We start from the raw sequence: 20753 nt of genomic DNA on the forward strand, positions 1-20753 counted from the left end.
TAGCGCACGCCAGTGAGCTGCTCATGGCACAAACTTTAAAAATTTAATATACTGTATATAACTTTAATGCGCAGGTGGCGAAAGTGTCAGGAGTTTTTCTTATTTTGAGGTAAAGTTTTTGGGGGGTCTTTTTTTAATAGCCACACCACACAAGGGCAACTGAATGGCAGGCGGTGTTGTCAGCAAGCTGTCACAGGAGGGGGGAAGCAGCCTGCAACTCAATGAAAACTTAGACAACCGTGTTTTCACCGTTCCATCTCGTACCCATCTTTGGCCACAATCAATGAAAACTGTCCCGTTTGGAGCAAACTTGACTGACATCACCCCTCCTCTCCCCCACTTCTTTTTCGTCTTGCATCCTTTTTCCCCCCTACCCCCCTACCCCCCTCCAAACTGTTCACTCTACCCACCTGAACCCCCCTCCAAACTGTTCACTCTACCCACCTGAACCCCCCTCCAAACTGTTCACTCTACCCCCCTACCCCCCTCCAAACTGTTCACTCTACCCCCCTCCAAACTGTTCACTCTACCCACCTGAACCTCCAAACTGTTCACTCTACCCACCTGAACCTCCCTCCTTCCATTGGAACCCCTGAACTCTCCTGTTCCTTTGCCACCATCATGCCTCCTCCCCCATCTTCCTTGTAATCCCACTTTTTTTTCCCCAACTTCCATCCTCTTCCATCCTCTTCCAACCTCCATCACCCTCTTCCTCTCCTCTCTCGGCAGGCCGCTCTGGCTGAGACTTCCCTGCCTCTGCTCGGGACTCCCGGCCTGATGAACAGCAGCACCTCTGCCCTGATGGGTGGCAGTCCCCACGGCCTGATGGGTGGCAGCCCGCCTGGCCTGATGGGTGGGAGTCCCCCCGGGTTGATGGGTGGGAGTCCCCACGGGTTCATGGGTGGGAGTCCCCACGGGCTGATGGGTGGGAGTCCCCACGGGCTGATGGGTGGGAGTCCCCCGGGCCGGCTGGGCGGCAGTCCCCCCGGCATCACCATGAGCGCCAGCCCCCCCAACCTGTTACAGTCAGTCCACGACGAGTACAACGGATCGCTTGACCACCTGGACACCAACGGACACGGCAGCCCCGGCTACTCCCCTCCAGTACACATGTAAGTTCCTGTCGGCACAATATGACCAGAGTCACCTACACATAGGGCTGGGCAATATATCCATGGTATATGGATATTGTGATATGAGACTAGATATGTCTTCGTTTTTTGATTTTGTAATATGGTGATTTTGGCACAAGTGTTGTCTTTTCCTGGTTTTAAAGGCTGCATTAGAGTAAAGTGATGTCATTTTCCGAACTTACCAGACAGTTCTAGCTGTTGTATTATTTGCCTTTACTCAGTTAATCATTATATCCACATTATTGATGATTGTTTATTAAAAATAGAATTGTGTAAATATTTTGTGAAGGCACAAATAGTCATCGTTACAATATTGTCGCAATATCTATATTGAGGTATTTTGTCAAAAATATCTCACCCGTGTTATTTGATTTTGTCCATATCGCCCAGCCCTAGCTACACACAAGCATGCATATATGTAGGTAATAATGATACCCCCATATGGATATGCACAAACAGAGGCCATCTGTTAGAACGTCTGCTTTCCAAAATATCACAGACTTGATCCTCTTTCAGGCTCTTTCAGGAAACGCAGACACATCTCACAGTGTGACATTTGTACTACTAGTATCTATATACCGGAGAGCCTCTGTGATATCTCCTGTTCACTGAAGAGATGTTCGCCCAATGTTGCGAGGAGTTGGCCTTAAGCGGCCAAGAGAGGGGAGGAGTCAGGTAGCAGTACATGTTGAACACTTTCCATTCTATAGCCTTTGTTAGTTTAATTGCCTGATAAATGTATTTAAGCCACAATGCCAGCCTTTTCTCAGCTCTCTCCATGACTTGAGGGCAAGGTTCAGTTTCTATATCATAAGCAGATTTCCCCCTCTCTCTCTCTCTCTCTCTCTCTCTCTCTCTCTATCTCTCGGGTGTATTAATTTCACTTGCACTGTGCTTATACCTGAGGTGTGTTTGACGTTTTGGATAACAGTTAGTTCTAGTCTATAAATAGGCCCTATTACGCATTCGTCTTTAATTACACCAATGTCTGCATTGTAGGGGTTTAGCCGCTATGTTTTATGCAAGACTGTTCCTATTAATATTTAGCAGCTAACTGTAGCATTAATTACTTTAAAAGTCTTCCCCGTTCCCATCTTTTTTTTTTTTCTTCAATAGAGCTGAGAGTGAGAGAGCGTTTTAAAATTGATTCCATCATGCGAGTTTCAGGAATGTCTGAAGCAACATTGGCTCTACCCGAGTGATGTCATAGGGGTGCCGTGCGACTGGACCCTATGCGCGCTGAGGGCAAAGGGACACACACACACACACACACACACTTACTGAGACACACAAACATGCAGATTATTCATCAAAGATGATCAATGCACACACACATCCCCACACTCAGGTACATGCACACACACACACACACACACACACACACACACACACACACACACCAACACCATCCCTGTCCATTAAAGCAGATGTAGCAAACAGCTGACAGCAGAATGCTTCTCAGCTCCATGCCTCTCTCTGAGTGTGTCTTAGAACACAAGAGTGTTTGGTTTGCCCAACATGCATCTATTTGGATGTGCTTACTCCACTTTGAAATGGGGTGTTAAGTGGAGCAAATCCAGTGTATCCACTCCCCCAGGTCATTTCACTTTTAGTAACAGGACAGCATTGACCCCCTCCATTGTCTTTATCGCTCTCTCGCGTCTCACTGTTTCTGGCCACGCCGCCTTGACACTGACATGAGTGGCTGTGGAGGACAAGATGCATCCCTCCCTCCCTCCCTCCCTCCCTCCCTGCCGTTACATCGCCACGACAACCTCAAAATGGAAGAAATGTGTTTTTCACGAGCGGCTTTTCCAGGATGTGTTTAAATAATGGAGTGGCTCGTACATCACCTCTCAGGCTCTTCTCAGGAGACGACTCCTCACTCAGCACAACCAAGTGAGTCCAACAATTAGACAAACTCTCTCTTCCCCCCGACATCTAAAGGTTAATGCTATCTGCTTAACCGCAACCCACATCGCTCCAGGCCATGTTCATGTTGTGTGTGTGTGTGTGTGTGTGTGTGTGTGTGTGTGTGTGAATGCGTGTGTGCGTGCGCACGCATGTGCACCCTCGAGGGTATGCTTAAAAGAAGCAGTACCGTATACTAGGATACACTAAAACTCTGCAACTCTGAAATTAAGATGCCAACTTCAGCAAATTAGCCCCTTTGCATAGAAAAAGATTAGACTTTGAAATTATTCTAGGGACCGTACACCTAACTTCATCATATTCTAGGGACCGTACACCTAACTTCATCATATTCTAGGGAATGTACACCTAACTTCATCATATTCTAGGGATCGTACACCTAACTTCATTATATTCTAGGGACCATACACCTAACTTCATCATATTCTAGGGAACGTACAACTAACTTCATTTCTAGGGACCGTACAACTAACTTCATCAATATATTCTAGGGATCGTACACTTAACTTAATTTCTAGGGACCGTACAACTAACTTCATCAATATATTCCAGGGATCGTACACTTAACTTAATTTCTAGGGACCGTACACCTAACTTCATCAATATATTCTAGGGATCGTACACTTAACTTCATTTCTAGGGACCGTACACCTAACTTCATCAATATATTCTTCGGACCATACACCTAACTTCATTTCTAGGGACCGTACACCTAACTTCATCAATATATTCTAGGGAACGTACACCTAACTTCATCAATATATCCTTGGGACCATACACCTAACTTCATTTCTAGGGACGGTACACCTAACTTCATCAATATATTCTAGGGAACGTACACCTAACTTCATTTTTAGGGACCGTACACCTAACTTCATCAATATATTCCTGGGACCGTACACCTAACTTCATCAATATATTCTAGGGAACATACACCTAACTTCATTTTTAGGGACCATACACCTAACTTCATCAATATATTCTAGGGACCGTACACCTAACTTCATCATATTCTAGGGACCGTACACGTAACTTCATCATATTCTAGGGACCATACACCTAACTTCATCATATTCTAAGGACCGTACACCTAACTTCATCAATATATTCTAGGGACCGTATACCTAACTTCCTCATATTCTATGGACCGTACACCTAACTTCATCATTATATTCTAGGGACCGTATACCTAACTTCATCATATTCTAGGGACCCTACACCTAACTTAATTATATTCTAGGGGCCGTACACCTAACTTCATCATATTCTAGGGACCGGGCGTACACCTAACTTCATCATGTAGTAGGGGCCGTACAGCTAACTTCATCAATATCCTAGGGACCATACACCTAACTTCATCAATATATTCTAGGGACCGTATACCTAACTTCATCATGTAGTAGGGACTATATCTAACTTCATCAATATATTCTAGGGACCGTACACCTAACTTCATCATGTAGTAGGGACCATACATCTAACTTCATCAATATATTCTAGGGACCGTACACCTAACTTCATCATGTAGTAGGGACCGTACATCTAACTTCATCAATGTATTCTAGGGACCGTACACCTAACTTCACCATGCAGTTGGAGAAAAGTGAAGTAAATATACTTGGTATCGTTGTGTTTTCTTGGCTGCACCACTCTAAGTACTGTCATGTCTAATAGTTGAGGCCCACCCCTCCTCAGTGTCGGTTAATGAATCATAGTGGGATGTTATGATGGGTGTCAGCCTGTCTTCTGATGCCCCCCCCCCTCCCCAGCCTACCGTTAGACTCATGGACTAATGACCTTATTTGCATCCCTGACATACCTCTGCATGATTGCTAGTGCTAATCTCTGATTGATGTGAGAGCAAGCATCTCTGACGCACACACACACTCATGCACACGCGCACACACTCACACACTCACACAGAGCGCCTGGTATTTATTGCACTGCAAAGTCCAGCGTTTACTCCTGAGTGACTTCATAATGCCAGCTAGCCATTAAGGACTAAATGGCTCATCCACATGTCCTAATAAAGTGTCAGAGAGCTTAGGCCTGTGAAGATGGCTACGCATATTTTTCTTCAAAGCCACACAAACACATCGGCACATCCTAATGACTTACATGTGAGAAGCTCAGGAGAGCCAGAGCCTTTAGTTTGACTAGTGGGCTCATATTAAACTGTGTTCTCCTTCAGCACGCACTGGAAGTCATTCACCTGCTTTATTTCTAAGCATTATTTAAAGACGGTCATTACCGGAGACGTGTGGCAGTCCATTACGCTAACTAATGTAAAGACTAGCAACTGAGAACACGGTCACTGATATGTACTACTGATATGATGCATTCTAGCGCAAATCTTTTTTTTTATGGTTACACAGTTGATAATCTACTTTTGAGAATATCCAGCTGTGGAAACACTCTTGAAGTTTTGTTTACATTTCACAAAGTGAAAGTGATGCATGCACTTTTGCTTTGGAAGGGTTTGGTTTTATTGTTAATAAGTGAGGGTGCCTGGCGTTCCGCTTGAAACATGCAATTTTAATTTGTCTTTGATAACAAGTCTAGGTGTTGAATATGGATACTGGAAAGTAATATACCGTAGCAGTTTTTGGTAGTGGAATTAATTTTAACACATCACAACCTGTCAAAAGGCGCCAAATAATTTTTACATTTGGGATTTTTGTCCGGGGGATCTCAGGTTTTATACAAGTTCATAAGGATTTCATTAATCAACAATGAGAAAATCAAGTGAGCATGGTCTGATTTTATTTCTTTCAAAAGACCAAAGTATCAAAAATAGAGTATGAATCTTTGGGTATCTCACAATTCAATTTGATTCCATTTCCCAAGGGCACGATTCTATTCAAAATGTATTCTTGATTCAAAACGATTCCCAATTCAAAATCGATTCTCGATTCAGTACATAGGGGGATTTCAGGATCTACTCCAGTTTGCTGTGTGCTAAGAAAGGCGGTGTAGCAAATTATGGCATGAAAGCCGAATAGTGTATAAAGATTTTTTTTTGTATCTTGTATCAACTGATTGTAATAATGTAAACACAGTACACACAAAGGCAAACTAAGACAAGAGGTAACATTTATTCATGCTAAACTTGCACAAATAATTAGCAATTTAGTGATTTTGTCTTTTAGATATCTTCTTTGTATTTCTAAATATTATATTATATTATTATCTCTAAAATCCTCATATGTAATCTTGCATATTGTGGCAATAAAGTGATTCTTATACTCATTCTTAGTCTTAGTATTTGTAGTGACTTAAAGAAAATACAAAAAATTTAAATGCTCTCACATTTAAAAAATAATAATTGGAAGTTGATAATCGATTCAGAATCTATTCTTACTTTAATCGATTATTTATTTATTTATTTGGGGGGGGGGCACCCCTAATCAAAAAACGTGTAAGAACCGGTATTGCTGTTATGAAATTTAGCCTGAGACGATGATCTTTTGGTGTTCTCTACCTCACCCACCACCCACCTCCCTCCACCCTGCCACATCAGAATATTAATTTATTTGGCTGTGAATATTAAAGTCATCTGTACCTTTTAAAATTATTTTAAAATTCAAAGTCCCAGTTGTCACCTCCCCCCCCCCCCCTTCCCCCGCTTACCATTGATGAAGGCAACCCAGGAGAGGGACTACAACACACGTCCTAATACGCTGACTACTACTTGCTAAGTCTCTCTCTCTGCCTCTCTCTCTCTCTCTCTCCTCTCTCTCTCCCTCCTCTCTCTCCCTCCTCTCTCCCTCCTCTCCTCTTTCAAAGTCTAGGGGGATTTCCTGATGCATCCGACGTGTCAGAAATAATTAGGTTTTGTCAGATTTATCATCGTGGCACAAACCCCTCTCCCCGACTAGGGCCCCGGATCATGTTAAGCCTTGTTTGTGTGTGACAGCATTATTATTCTTGTTAGTCGCCGCACACTCTTTCCTTTTTTTCCCCCCCGCCCACTCCTCTGTTGTTCTGAAGGGAGAGTGGTCCCGCTCACGGCGCCGCTGCTTTTCGCCCGCCGCTTATTGACAGTGGCTAAAGATATTCATCCATTTAGAGTTAAAAACATGTATCATGGTGTCCGAGCCAACTGCCGGGCCTGAAGTTGATTAATGGCAGAACCTAGCTGCGGGTTTTTCCTCTTGAGGAGCGACACGCACAGCCCCTGCATATTAACGAGTGGCTGTGCTTTCTATTAACTAGATAAAAAAACCTCCCCTCTGCCTTTGCTCCAGGGGGCGCGGGGATGAGAAATTCTACATTATTTATCGTGTGGCCTGTTTTTCCCCCCTTTTTCATTTTTCATGTATTTCAACCTGGTGTCATCAGTAAACTTTTAAATGCCAAACATGTCTGGAACATCACAGCTTATCGGCCTTACAGGGGCCGTGCATTTCATGCAATTTTCATGTGCTTGCTTACCGGAGACGTGAGGCATCATGTCGAATTAGCGTCTCGCAAACAATGCGGTTGTTAACTCGCGCGCTATATAATGCATGTTATAATGCATGTTAATGGCAGTTTAAATTCCTTCCTGGATATGTCTCAGTGCTGTCAGCAAAATGTTTATCTGTCAGCTGAACATGCATGGTGCATCACCTATGCAATAAAGAGATAGACTCTGTTAAACCTATTATTTTATAGTGATGTGTTGTTTTTGTTCTCCTTTTACTCTCGGTTGTTTTCCAAGTACAGAAAGTTTTGCACATACCAAACTGAATGAAATGTGTTGTATCTGTTTCGACCCTTCTAAGACACACCATAAACTGTATGCTTCTTACTGGACATTAAGAATAATTACCGTAGCACCAAACAAGGGGTTTTGGGTGGAAGAATGGAAAGGGAAAAAAAGGGGGGGGAAACATAGAAAAATCTAACATTTAATTTGCCATTGTGTGTCCCAGGCCACCAATTCACGTTAAGGAGGAGCCACTTAACATGGATGACGACGACTGTCCGATGTCACTGGTGACGACAGCCAATCACAGTCCAGAGCTGGATGACGACCGGGAGCTGGAGGAAGGGAACCTATCAGAGGACCTGGAGTGACCAGGAGAGAGTTCCGGTCACTGTATCCCTCCGCCCAGCCGCACTGTTTCTCTCACACAGACCTCCTGCAAGACTAGAAACCACTCCACAACCCAACCCAACACAGCTGACTCTCTCTCTGTCTCTCTCACCACTGGGACTATTTATTGAGCATGCATCCGGATGGAGACTGGCCCAAAGGAACTCTTTGTTGCAGCGCTTTGGGAGCCCCAAACATGACAGGCATGAGATGTCTGGTTTAAAAAAAAGTAACTCTTTGAGCCCTATTTCATTAGAGATGGCGTGGCCACATACAGTACATGAAAGACATGGATGATGGACTCATGGATGGTGGAAAAAAACACGAAACAAAGGAGCAAATTCTGTCCTGTTGAAAGCTAGCGGCCTCATATACTGCCAAAAAAGGAAGACGTTTTACGTTTGTGAATAATCCAACCCACAGTAGTTGTTGATGTCTAGAGACAATTGCTGGTTCAATTCAAGTTGTTGCTCTGTTATCATTTGCACAGGAGTAGTCTCAGAAATTAGTGTCACTGCCTGTATGTTGCTACAATTATGAAAACCAGTATTTTATTTTCAGCTTGTTGTTTTTTTCTTCCATTGTTAATTTCACAATATGATTTTAGACACCACCAACTGTAAATGCCATTCCCTGAGTCACACCAGTAACGGAACTGCGGTACCAAGACTGTTGTTGCAGCTGTCAAAAAAAAGTTGGCTTCCAGTCTATTTATCTGTTTGTGAAGAAAAGTCGAGAAAAAAAGGAAATTTAAGTTGTGGGAAAAATTGCGTAATTGTTTGTGTAAAACACCATTTAGGAAAAACAAATGCATTTCTGCATCATTTTCTTCTTGCCGTTCTCCTTACCTCCTCGTTCTAAAGCTTTGTCTACCTGCAAACAGTCACAGGCAACAGCTAGAAACCAAAGCCAACACTAGCAATGGCCAATAGCTTATAGACAGAAGCCACCAAACTCCTCTTGGTTAGCCTTCTGTGACTTTAAACTAGTACAAAGAGAAGCTTTTTTCCGCAAACTACCTTCGAATAACCTCTGGGATTGTTTCATTTAGCCCTGTACAAAGATGATTACGAGAAAGAGAGAGGAGAAAAACATGGTGATTTTGATGTGTCATTTGATAACTCGTAGAGCGTCCACTTCAGAGTGTAGAGGAGACTTCTGCCAGATGTAGGGAAGAGGTGATGTGATGTTTTAACTACAGGCATTTTGTGCTGGTGATTTGACTGGTAGAGAGCAGCTAACTGTAAAAGTGGATCATGACCAAAACAAAACATTTGTGTATTCAATGGAAGTGCAGAAACATTGTGTTGTTGTGAAGATTGTTATTTGACCTTTCTTTTCTTTTTTCTTCTTTTTTTTTACTTCTCTTTTCTCGTTCTCATTTTTCATTTTTTTTTATCTTATTTTTGCTTTGTGTTACACATCACGTCATTGTTTTTTTCTAACCTGGTGAATATGTAATGTTCTAAGTGGGACTGTCAAAAATAATGTCACGTCTTATTTCCGTGGCGGTTTTGTTTCCGAGCCGCGTCGAAACCGAAACTGAAAACATCGCTAACCAAACATGAAAAATATCTAGTGAAGCCAAATAAGTCATAATTTCAAGTTGATATGAAATGATGTGGCTTGGTTACCATGGAAAAGCAAATAATAGCCATTGTAGAAAAGGATATCTAAGGTGAAAGGGGAACCTTTTCTAGGTGATATTTGCTTTAACCTGTCGTCAAATACTCATTGTGTGGTTCATAGCTTCTTAACTATATAGATGCAACCGGTGTGAGCAAAGGAGATGGGATCTTCACGGCACTGATGTACTCTGTATAGATAGCCAGCTTTTTATAACACATTTGGTATTTCTAGTGACTAAAGATAAGTCGTTTATCGTGGAGACTACGTCCCATCATTTCCCTCGCAGCTAAATGTCATCTAGAAAAGTGTTGTTGCTTTAATGGTCATTTCTGTTTTCAGTCAAACCAAAGTTACACAAAATTCTGCCTCCTCTTGTATGGGATAAAGAAACGCTAAAGCCACCACTCACACCCTTTCAGAGACGAGCCTACACACACGCGCGTGAACACACACACACACACACACACACACACAGCCACGCAGGCCCCCGAGCTTTTGGTCTGCCAGCTTTCTTGGTCCTTGTTTGGGTAAATCTCCAGCAGCAGAAAATGTACGCTGTCAAAGAACCCAGCGGCTTTGTGTCGTACTGTAACGAGCAAATGTGTGACGAAAACACACACTGCATATGTTGTTTTCAAGCGCTGCGCCAAGCCAAGAGATTGGCTGCGAGAGTTTAACACACAAACACATACAGGACTATACAAACAGACACACAAAACATGCATAGTACACACACACACACACACACACACACACACACACACACACACCCTCGTGCCAGTTCCACTTCAAGAGGGTACTTGGCCCAGGAACAAAGCTTATCCCTTCAATACTTAGCTGGAGTCAGCAAAATGACTTGAACACGACGTTCATAATAATCTTATCACACCAAATAAAAGGACGCTGCGTCTTTAAAAAAAAAGGGTTCTCCCACTTACCCAAAAAGGCTTTCTAAAAGCTTCTACCTCTGCACAACAAATTCAGAATAATTATGACAGATTGCACGAGTTACTAGAATGCCACAAGAGCTGTTACACTTTACTACGCTTGTCTCACAGGACATGGCTCAAACCGACGTTTACATTCCCTGCGTCAAGATACGGAAGATTTGCATTGTAATAGGTTGTCCTCAAACATTTGTAGAATGATAATGTATAGATTACCTGTAAGGGAATATTGTGTTTTAAAAATGCATGTCTAAAAATCATTTGGTGGACTGGAAACAAGAATTAATAAAAAGAATATAATAAAAATCATCGGGACGATGGCCTAAATGTACGTACAATGCATAGGAGTGCATACCTCAGATATACTGTTTTGTTTTGGGAGGGATAAAACCTGTCAGCCACAGAATGCATATTACCTGTAGATTTGCATGGGTTTTGTATAAATTAAGTAAAAAAATGTCTAAAATAGTTGCTTGCACATAATACCAGAAAGACCTCCAGAACTGCGATCTGCTCCTCCACTAGATTTTAGGATTGTCTGGATTTTCTGGGTTGATTTTGTCTGTATTTTGATAACTGTGCATACTTATGTAAAAAAATGTTGGTGGACCCATAAATTTACCAGACTTTTTTCTAAGCGGGAAAAAAAATCTCTGTTTCTTTTCTGACTTACCTGAATTTTTACTGTTTCTCATTGCTCGCTAAGAATAGCAAACCTGCGTTTTCTGCATCTGCTTTGCGTAGCTGTAAGGCTTAACCTAATGTGTGTATTTATTGCTTGTACCTCTGTGCATACTTTATGAAGCATTATGTCTGGCAGTTGAGTCATGTATCCTTTCTACTGCTATCCTTCTCTAATAATTGGGAATATGATCCCCCTATGTATACAGTAAATTGGGACTGTAGCAAACACATATGTTTATGTAATTGGTGAATACTTTTTTGTTTTTGTTTCATTTCCTTTTGATCGAAATTCAACTAATTTTTTGATACTTTTCATTACCGTGTACTGTGTCCATACGTTAAAGGTTCTCTGACATTAGAAGGTCATGGTTGAGAATTGTAACAGCCGTTATTATTTTCTGTATTCATGGCATTTCACTGCTGAATAAAATAAAGGACCAAAACTAGGATTTGAAAAGCAACTGTCTACCTCCAGCATCAGGGAGTACCAACCCCCCCCCCCCCCCCCCCCCCCCCCCCCCCACCCCTACAAAGGCACAGCCATGGAAATCTAGCTGGCATTACACTTACATTTCAGGACGTGCTACTTCAGAGATGTGAAGGTTGGGGAAAAAACAATTAAAGTTTAATGTATATGTTACAAGGCTTTGTTCCAGCCCCCAGCACCTAGAGTCTTGTTTAGGGGAGCGGGACAAGGCGCTGTATCACCCACCCCTCTGGACCTGTAATGGGTTTCGCCTCCATATGATTGGAGCCATGCACAGCAAGCATGTCCCAGTACATGTCCATAGCAGCGCCGTGTACAGTACCTTTCAAAGCCAGTCCCAGTACACGTCCAAGCAGCGCTGTGTACCTTTCAAAGGCTTTTTGTAAGAAGTGACTCACCCAGCTAGGCAGCAATAATCTCACTTATGGGCCAATATACTGCAAAAGTGGTTTTGGCACAAACCACCATTATAAAGTCTGTTCTCATGCTCATGTAAGAAAAAACATGTCTGTCTTTTTTTCTTTTTTTTTTACCATTACTGCATTCAAAGAAAACAAAGATGTAAAATTCCATCACACTCAATTAGCTATTTTGTGTGTTGTTTTTAGTTATCCATCTTCAAGACAGCAGAATGCTCTTGACACTTCAAAAGAAAAGAAAAAAACTGCCTTGTTGTAGCATTTGGATGAATTGGTGTCGAGTGCGGTGAAACGCGATGACGAGCCGTGTGGCTAAATCAAGTCCAGCAGGCCTATATACCACACCTTGTCGGTCATGGAGCAGCCTCGCTGACACACTCATTGGGATTCAAACTGAATCTACCATGACCAATAGGTTGCCCATTAGCTCGTCTGTATGCCGAGAGCCTTCGACACGTTCCGAAGGGTGCTCAGGGACATCGCGGGGGCCCTTTGAATCATGTCCGCTGGTCATTTAATCGTAACGCCGATGCATGTTCTTTTTCTTACCATATGATGTCCCATGAGAGGTCAGCAAACAACAGCATTTTTCATAAAGGCACACACACACAGACACACACTTCCTCTCTTCCCCCCAATGACAGTCTCAGCCATCAGCCGTGGCAGGCTCCTGTTATCTCCTCGATGGCGTTCCAGAGCATTAGCTAGCGCGCGAGGCACTCGTCTTGCGTGCTATTTATGCACTTGGAAGTGTTTGTGAATTCAAGTGAGGGATGGCATACGGAGTGCAACAAGGGCCGCTGTGTACGACACAACATCAGAGGGAGCTCGCACACTCAAGTGTGAGCGCCTGCTACAGACCCTTCTTTCAAAGGCCATGAAATAATAATGGCTTGTGGTTAGAGAGGTATCCGTGAGTCACACTGGCTGCTTTTCATAAAGTGGAGTTATTTACAGTGCGATGAATAAAAGAAAGGGTAGCTGGTGGTGCAAGCCTTTTCCACATGAACGACAGGAAGGGGGGTGGGGAGGGGAGGGGGTCCCGCTAATACACAGTGGCAGTGCAGTACAGTGCTGGAAAGGGGGGAGGGGGGGGGGGGTCCTCTTAAATAGGTCAGAGTTAATTTAAAAATAATAATAAATAAATAAATAAATAAACGCTTGAAAGGAGAGAGGCCTGGTCGGGGTTTGACTGATAGTGGCATCTTGTTTTTGGACACTTTGTTAAAGCTAATATATTATCCTGTGCGTCCTGGTGGCTCACTTGGTAGCACGCGTCACCACGGAGGCTCGGTCCTTCGCGTGGGCGACCCGGGTTCGGATCTGACCCGCGCTCCTTTGCCGCATGTCGTCCCCTCTCTCTCCCCACCTTTCCTGTCTGCCTACAGTCTGTCCTATCGAATAAAGGCAAAAAATGCCCAAAAAATCATCATGGAAAAAAAAAGCTAAATCCTGAATGTCTTATTCGTGCATTTTGACAAAGCGATTCTTTCGGAAAAATGACACAAGGCAACATTTGTAAGTGCTGCACCTTCAACATAAACATCTCTAACTTTAATTGCCATGTGCAGCTGAACAGATCCTGTCCGGTTCCTCAGTACATTAGTAATAGGCCCACTGATATTATCCCATGGTTTGCATCCTGCCCCTTTGAATTAGACAGTGCGCCATGGCAACATTCATCTCATCTCCAACACTGACCAATTAGGTCAATTTATGGACTGTCCCCTCGTGGGATAGGGTGGTAAATATCTCTAGTCTCAGTTTATTGATTAAGAGTCCAAAGACTGACTCTCTCTCCCTCTCTCTACCTCTCAGTGTCTCTCTCCACCCCACCCCTCCTGACCTGACAACGCGTGTCGGCTCTCGAGAAGACCCTCGCCCCCAGGCTGCAAAATTGCCTGCTAAATAGTCCGAGGCAATGGCAACGCTAATTGAGATCATCATTATTATAATTGCGAGCCCTGAAAAGCGCGTCTTAAATAATTTGCATTGCTCTCGAGTTGATATTGGACGCAGTGCAAAAATAATTGCATAGCTCGCAGGCACGTATCACGGTTGGTTCGGTGGTGGGCCCCAACCCCCCCAACCCCCCGCCCCACCCAGCTCCAACCTCCCAGCCGGTGCCAGTTTGGGTGCCAGGGTGCCGTGTTCCATGTCGGACGCCGTCACGCCAGTCACATGGCTGTCTTGTCAGCAGCACGGCTGCCTCACATGTTTCCAACAGTTCATACCGGCAGAGATACAAGATGAAGTAGTTTGACACTTGAGGTGAGAGAGAAGAAAATGTAGGCCTATTGGTGTTTAGTGAGGGAGGGAGATGCACAAATACTGAAACAGGATGTCCAAACAGGAACCAACAGAAGATATCAGGAAGTGAAAGTGTCTTACATTAAATTAAATGTTTGCTGCTTGCTGTGTGCTCAGACAGTATCATACAGTAACAGTGTAAACATCATGTTAAAGAGAATACTTTCAGATCAATCATGTTATACCTCCTTGTAGTACATTTTTTTAATTAACACCTAACCTTAACCTCTAAACTTTTAAGCGAGGCGATTTTTTTTAAATCAGTTCTCTCAGAAAGACTTGCCTTTTTCACCATTTTATGTTTAAATTAGAGAGAAACTTAAGAGTGTATGAACTATCCACCAGAACCTAAATCAGAATGTATTTATCATTTCTGTTCAAAAGATACAAAGGGTTTGTGAAGGGTGGAAAAACTGCATGCTGTGCTGTGCTATGCTGTGCTGTGCTATGCTCAACAGTGCTTGCCATGGCTAAATGAGGCTTGCATTCCCTTGTATAGTACAGGAAGTCCTGCCTTTCATTTGATGTTTTCAGGGAACAAAATAGTGGTACTTGTACACCAGATATATTAAGCCTTAAACCATGGTAAACTAATTTACCATTTCTGAATGGGCGGACTCTATAGGGTTAATCATTAAGATGGTTACTCTGGTCATTATAATGTGTTTCAATTTAAACTCAACACCTCACGTCTGAAATGTAACTCTGAGAAGGGACCGCAGGAGCTGCTGAGATCGACGGAAAACGGTGTGACCTCGATACGGGGGGGAAATCACTCATGGTGACATCAGAGGGTCTTCTTGACGTAAAGGTACATTTCACTTTGTGTGGACGTGATGTGCAGGGACCCGCATAATGTATGCAAGAGAAAGGCCTATTTCTCCAACTGAAACAAGGGATTAACCCAACAAAATGGTGAGAAACTGCTGATATTCATGAATTCTTGCCTGTGGCATTATCTACCACCTACAACACACACACACACACACACACACACACACACACACACGCACGCGCACACACACACACACACACACACACACACACACACACACACACACACACACACAATTGCAGTCCTAATGAATATGATATGGTCACATGATATAGCTTATTAATTGTTTTCCCGCCACTTTAGTAAACAACAACGCTTCTAGGCTGCTGGTAAATGTTCTCCTGATGACAAATAAGCACAAAACAAGCCACTTTTCTTTTCATTTATGGCCTATAATTCTCAGTCTGTTTCTCGCACATGATATCTTTCTCACACACGACTTTGCCTCGTACGCACAAGCTGTGATAAATCAGGCCGTATGATGAGCTGGATGGCGTGCACGTGGCTCAAGTGTTTATGGCTGAAGAAGCCCCGCTATCATCTTCAATCCATTCCATGGGAATCGCATCTGGCCCTAATTGCCAATTCATCTGAATTTATTATGGAATGATTTCAATTAGGTACCACCGCTAGCACCAAGTTCCGGATGTGCTGCAATTAAATTAGGGTGATGTCATTGTATCTCTCACGCAGATCTCAGTATAGTTTTGCGTCTTTTGTTTGTGGAACTTCTGACTTTTGAGCGAGAACTTTAAGTTTGGTCTTGGCCTTGTGGAAAAGAAAGGAAAATTGGGCAGAAAAAAGATAATAATAACAATAAAATGAGATAAAACCTAAGGAGTTGATCATGATGTGGAGTGGGGGGGTGCCGGTAAAGAGAAGAAGAAAGAAAGAAATATCTAGCATTAGTGAGGAATGGTGGGTTAAATCACTTACTGAAGATTTTTAATGACATTTCAGTGTTCCTCGTATAATTACTCTTCATCCGAGATGGGCCGTAATGCTGTTGGACAGTCGCGGTTCAGGCTCGCTAGCTCGCTTCATTAGCGTGTCATTCCTATTTCACATCAGAGGCTTTAATTGTAATGCTGAATATGCACAGCTCTCCACAGAAGCCTAATCAAAGTGGATCCACTTGTATTATTAATATCAGAAATCAGCCCGCTTGCTATTTTCTTTTTTATAAATAAAAGAATACAGACGCATAAATCAGCTGTCATTTATAAGCACGGGCCTGGCATATCCGCCAGACATGCAAGAGGAGCAGCCCCGCCCCATCGCCTGTTCCTCCCCGCATCACTCATCAAGATTTAAAAAGAATAGAAGAGAGAGAGAGAGAGAGAGAGAGAGAGAGAGAGAGGAGAAAAAAATGCCTGCATTAAATATACATAGTAATTCCTCTGTGAAGTAATCAGATTACAAAGCAGGTGACACTGGGCACTGAAGATTCAGAGGGTTGGCAATAACGAGGGGATGGAGAGGTGCTCGCAGTCACAGACAGAAAAGATGGAAGGATGGACGCACAGATAGGCAGAGGAAAGAGAAAGCTAGAGGGGGTAGCGGGGAAGGAGAACAGAAAGGATGGGAGGATTAAGGATTTACATTTAAAGGCAAATACTTGGAGAAAGAGAGAGACTGAAGCTGAGAAGAAGAAGCGATTTCTTTGAATGGGTTGGATGAAGAGTGAGCGTGGCCCCACACAGGTTGTGCTGACCAACCACAAAAAAACAGCTGTGTTTCCAATCCTCTGGCAGTCCAAGCGTCCCCAACCACTAATCCACATCAGTCCAATGTGGAAGATTAACCTTAATTTTGTGGAGGGACAAATGCGTTCCTGTTGAGGTGTGGTGATGCAGACAAATGATTTTAGCAGCTTATTTGCGTTTATATCATTTAAAGGAACATTGTGTCGATTTTCAACCAGCTTTGCATCATTCAATATACAATGGGCAATGTTTACGTTCCCTCCATGTCACCTGCACCGAGAGCTCCTGATATATTTGCCGGCAGAAACTCCGCTGGGTGACGGGTTTCGCGTCACCAGGCGGAGAAAGCCGGTTGGAAATCGGCAAAGTATCCCTTTAACCAATTAATTTGCATGAATTTCCCCCAAATGTTATTGATTAAAAAAAAATCTTTAATTATTCATCTTTATTTTTAATATTTTCCATCTTATTTTACATTTTACATCAAAACTATGAAATAACACAAAATGAATTATGCAGGAACCAAAAAAAAAGTGAAACAAATCAAAACGATCTTCTTTAAAATGCGCTTTGCATTGATGGAAAGGCAAAGGCTTTAGAAAGAAATATATATTCTATCTAGCTATATAACTTAATTATTTATATTTGTCTAAGAAACAATTAGCAAACATTGAAGGATAAGCCTTTAGATCACAATGCTTTAAGATCATGAAAAACATATACAGCCAATCAGGTGTGTCACTGGGCGGTGTACTTTTTTTTTTTTTTTTACTCATGTATATTTTATGTGCACACTTTATGTGATGATGTCATCTGCATGGAATGGAAGGTGTTTACGATCAGCCGGTTCCCAGGTCAGATTGCGTTGACACTGGTGGCCATGGCAACGCAGGGCAGCGCCATACAATCACAGCTGCTTCCCATCAGGGAGGGAGAGGAGTCCCATCCCGGAAGTGCTCACCACTGCCAGTAATGTAAAGAAGCCCGCTTTCCATCCGCGCCAACTCCGCCTGTCATCACTTATTTGGGGTTTTAGTGAAACGTCGAACACAATACAAACGTTGTCACTGACATGTCTTTCTGCTTCTGATGTTAAACAACCTCACGCCTATCAAAATGTGACTTCACTCAGGGTCACAAAATGCTCACAGGCCAGGAATGATGTCGCCGTTGTGATGTCAAAAAGACAAAACCAACGCCAACAAGCTGTTAACACTCATTTTGTGCTTTTGTCTCCTTCATTCAGCCAGTTTTTGAAAATGACAAACAGTTGCTGTGTGCTTTTCTGCACGGCAAATCCCCACAATAGGGCTTTCTTTAGGCCGAGCTAACCGGTTTAAGATAAGTGGACAATAAAACTGTGTAACACAGGACAAGACAAGACAAAGATGTCACATTTACTGTCAGAATACAGAAAAAGTTACGACAGCTTCAGGTCGACGAGACAGATTTATGACTAAATTATTAATTAGGCATTAACGGGGAGACAGACACTAATTAGGCATTAATGAGGAGACTCCTTATATGGAGACTGCCTTCACCTTCCTCCCAGTCACGTCCTTCCCCTCTGTTTCTATCTATAGGTTGGCCCTCTCTCTACCCTCAACCACCCACGCACACCCCTCTCATCTGTGTATATAGAGCCAGATGTCAGCTACACTGCTATTTAGTCTGCAGCTCTCCAATTTACATGTTTAATTTGCTCCAGGATCTAGCCACGTGCATTCTCCGACGATTCTGCTTGTTCCCCTTGTCTCGCAGCACTAAAATCAAACACCACTCAAATATCTCAAACATTTGAGGTGGGCGTTCACTCTGTACACATTCCAAATGTGCTTGTTGTTGTTGAGTTGTGTGACTGACTGAGTGCAGCTTGGCTTGCCTTCCTGACATGTGCCTCTGTTTCCTACGGAGTTAGGAGGAGTGTGGCCAGACGGGTAACACGGGTGACACACAGCCACACACACAGGCCACCGTAGTTGGCAAAAGTCAATTGGATGTCAACGCATAAGAGGGGAATTTGCCACCGCTTTGTGAGGAAGTCTGCGTCTGTGTACACTGTGTGTACTCAGCGAGCGATGAAAAGGCCATGCTTTAAAAGCAGAGGCTGAGAAAGAGAGTAGAGAGAGAGAGAGACAGTCAGAAGAAACTAAACTACTGGAGAGCGAGAGCTTAGATGCTTTAGGTGGAAGGCAGGCAGGAAAATGATGGTAGCAGTGGGGGGCAGCATTCGAGTACAGGTCAGCTCCATTACCAAGGTGCAGCATGTCTCTCCCACACCCTGAACATACATATATAACCCCTCCCACACCCTGAACATACATAACCCCAGCTTGATTATATTCTCTCCCAATCTTGCCAGTTTCCATTCCAACCCTCTTTGATCTGTGATTTGCATTTCAGTGCCCACGGGGTGAAAATTATTTGGATGAGATATTTTTTTTCACTCTCTCTCTCTCTCTCTCTCTGTGCCTTTTCCCCTCCCGCATCTTCTCACTCAGCCATTCAGTGTACCTGTAACCTGGGGCTGGTAAACTCCTCCCTCCCTCCCTCCCTCTCCTGTCTCTCTCCCTCTGTCCCCTCTGCCTCGCTCGCTCGCCACCCTCCCCTTTTTAATGTCGGCGACGGCCGGGATCCAAACAAACAAGCCGGCGCAGTGGAGGAGCCGCGGCTTCAATCAGGGCTTCCTCACCTGTGTGTGAACCCCCCCCCATCCCCCCAACCCCCACCCCACCACCCCTCCCTCCCCACCCCACCCTCGGGGCGAGCAGACAGCCAGAGCGTGGCCAGGGACAGACGGGGAGGAGGCAGAGGGACACGCATCTGTTAACCCGTCACATCCCAGAGAGAGACACAGAGATGGACATATAATGAGAGACCATTTAGGCCATCAATCATTCTTACTCTCACATACACTATTTTCTTTTAAAGGGCCACTTTGGACCAGGAAGTTCTGCCAATGAAGGTAGAGAGAGCAATAATGACAGGGATAGTGTTAGTGATAGTGTTAGTGATAGTAGTGACACAGGGATAGTGTTAGTGATAGTAGTGACACCATGGGACAGAGATAGTGTTAGTGATAGTAGTGACACAGGGATAGTGTTAGTGATAGTAGTGACACCATGGGACAGGGATAGTGTTAGTGATAGTAGTGACACAGGGATAGTGTTAGTGATAGTAGTGACACCATGGGACAGGGATAGTGATAGATAGTAGTGACACCATGGGACAGGGATAGTGATAGTGATAGTAGTGACACCATGGGACAGGGACAGTGTTAGTGATAGTAGTGACACCATGGGACAGGGATAGTGTTAGTGATAGTAGTGACACCATGGGACAGGGATAGTGTTAGTGATAGTAGTGACACCATAATGACAGGGATAGTGTTAGTGATAGTAGTGACACCATGGCAAAGCTGCTCCAAATGACATCATTATGACATAATTTGGACCAGGAAGTTCTGTGAATGAACCGGGAGCTCTGGGTCCAGGCAAGATGGAGGGAAGTTAAACATTGTTGATTATACTGCTGATTTTGTAATGATACAAAACTCATTGAAAATCAGCAAATTAGCCCTTTAAATGCATT

The 20753-nt window shown here is 43.5% G+C and overlaps 1 protein-coding gene across 1 annotated transcript in view; it reads left to right on the forward strand.

Annotated features, from left to right (window-relative positions):
• Positions 1 to 8517, forward strand: part of foxp2 (forkhead box P2) — a 161009-nt gene extending 152492 nt beyond the window's left edge. Inside the window, exons 18-20 of the mRNA XM_083658114.1 lie at positions 730 to 811; positions 1031 to 1112; positions 7982 to 8517. Coding sequence (XP_083514240.1) covers positions 730 to 811; positions 1031 to 1112; positions 7982 to 8126 — 309 coding nt within the window. The 3' untranslated portion in view covers positions 8127 to 8517. The remainder of the gene's footprint in view (positions 1 to 729; positions 812 to 1030; positions 1113 to 7981) is intronic.
• The last annotated feature ends 12236 nt before the right edge of the window (positions 8518 to 20753 follow it).

The sequence above is a fragment of the Poromitra crassiceps genome (genome assembly GCF_964638095.1).
Source record: "Poromitra crassiceps genome assembly, chromosome: 2".
NCBI classification, from domain to species: domain Eukaryota; kingdom Metazoa; phylum Chordata; class Actinopteri; order Beryciformes; family Melamphaidae; genus Poromitra; species Poromitra crassiceps.